Source organism: Ursus maritimus, unplaced genomic scaffold (assembly GCF_017311325.1).
Source record: "Ursus maritimus isolate PB19 unplaced genomic scaffold, ASM1731132v1 scaffold_30, whole genome shotgun sequence".
NCBI lineage: Eukaryota > Metazoa > Chordata > Mammalia > Carnivora > Ursidae > Ursus > Ursus maritimus.
Window position 1 is genome coordinate 6,320,571 of NW_024425564.1, and position 1,984 is coordinate 6,322,554.

General features: G+C 51.7%; 1 protein-coding gene across 1 annotated transcript in view; it reads right to left on the reverse strand.

The window, feature by feature from the left end:
- The window catches only part of LOC103682270 (butyrophilin subfamily 1 member A1-like), an 11,570-nt gene extending 9,843 nt beyond the window's left edge, over positions 1-1,727 (reverse strand). The window contains exon 1 of the mRNA XM_040644617.1: positions 1,113-1,727. Coding sequence (XP_040500551.1) covers positions 1,113-1,476 — 364 coding nt within the window. The 5' untranslated portion in view covers positions 1,477-1,727. The remainder of the gene's footprint in view (positions 1-1,112) is intronic.
- Positions 1,728-1,984: the final 257 nt, after the last annotated feature.

A 1,984-nucleotide genomic window follows, 5' to 3' on the forward strand; every position in this document is an offset into this window, starting at 1 on the left:
CGAATTCAGGTGGCCGTCCTCTCCACCCCATTACTACATCCAGGCCTCCAGTCTTGCTCACCTTCCATGTAGCTTCCACTACAGCTGCCAAAGCAAACTACACACACACACACACACACACACACACACACACACACCTCCCTCCACTGCTCTGTTTAAAAATTCCTCGGTTCTGAGGCGCCTAGGTGGCTGTTGGTTAAGCGTCTGACTTTGGCTCTCATCACGATCCTGGAGTAATGGGATCAAGGCCTGCTTCTGGCTCGGTGATCAGCAGGGAGTCTGCTTCTGCCCTTCCCCTGCTCCTTCCCTCTCTCTCTCACTAACTCCCTCTCTCAAATAAATAAATAAAATCTTGAAAAAATTTTTCCTCAGCTCTGCATCCAAACTCCATAACACAGCACGCAAAGCCTTCGGTGGTCTGGCATCGCCACTGCCCCAGACAGATGTCCGCTTCCTCCCCAATTCCACCATCCGTACCCATCAGGGAGACACTCCAGCCCCAAGACTATTTGGTTAACTGCTCAGAACCACAATCACCAGGCGGTCCATGCCCCACACAGATCCAGCAATCAGAAGACCTTTTCAGGCACTGTCTGCTTCATTCAAATACCTGCTCATGGACTTTTCCTGATCAATCGCTTCTCTGTGCCATGAACCAGGAACACCTCTTTATTCCGGATAGTCTCCTCTCACCACCCTCCCACTCACCTCCATCACCAACCACGTGGCCTCCCTGTGTGCCCAGACTCACCAGCCACACTCCCACCTCGGGTGTTTCACGTGGGTGTTCCTCTGCTTGGAACCCTGACACCTAGGTATTTATGTGGCTAAATCTCTACCATCTAACATGTCTATGGCCTATCTATTTTTTTATTTATTGTCTCTAGAATATAATCTCTGCAGGGCAGGGGTCTTTATTTGTCACACTGATGTATCCAGCCGCCCAGAACAGTAGCTCGCACGTACTAGGGGCTCCATATGTTTGTACTGAATAAATGAATGAGAGAAAGACCCTCGTCTCCCTCATCCATAAATAAGGGGCTGACTTCCTGTTCCCTGAGGTTGCTCCCAACTCCACCACACAGGACTCTAAATATAGATCAACCACCGACCTGCCACCCTCAGTTCCAAACTGGCCTCTTCATAGAAGCTTCCCTTTCTGAAGAAGCAGGTATACAGCCCGTGGTCGAAAGCCTGGACATTGTGGATGCGCACAGCAGCCTCCCCCCAGGTGAGGAATTCCTTCACCAGTGAGGTCCGCCCTGTGTACTGGGCCAACTGCTCCTCTCTCTGCTCCTGCTGGTTTTGATAGATGAACACCGCTTCTGAGAACTTGGAGCGGAACCACCGCAGCTCCATGTTCTCCACATTCATGGCCGGGGATACACGACATGGCAGCGTGATGTCCCCACCCAGCATGGCCACAATGGGGTCCGAGGGGCCAATCACCACAAACTCCTCTGTGGACAAAGACATAGGAGTGAGAAAGCTGGAGAGACGCTGGACAGGGACAGGGAACACACTGTCAGGTGGGAGGCCCTGACTGACGGACTCAGCTGCGACCACTCTGAATGGGATATGTTTGTCATATAACAACTCTGAAACCCAGCAATGATGTCAGAGACTCCCTCAGCAGCCTGTGCTCCCAACTCCAGGCCCTTCCATGAAGGACTCTCTAACTCAGTGGTTCTAATCTTCCACAGGCATCACCATCACCAGGAAGGCCTGTGAAACACAGATTGCTGGGCCCTGCCCCAAAGATTCTGGTTCAGTAGGTCTGGGGTCATCCAAGAATGTGCATTTCTAAGGAGGTGGTGGGGATTCTGTCACTAATGTTCCAGGGACCACACTCTGAGAACCACACCTCTAACCTTTCTCCTCCTCCCTCTGTTATCACCTGAGGGATAACAATGACTAGTCCTCCCTGTGACATCCTCCCCCCAGTCAATGTCTGTGACCCTTTAAACCTATGAGCAAAACCCTG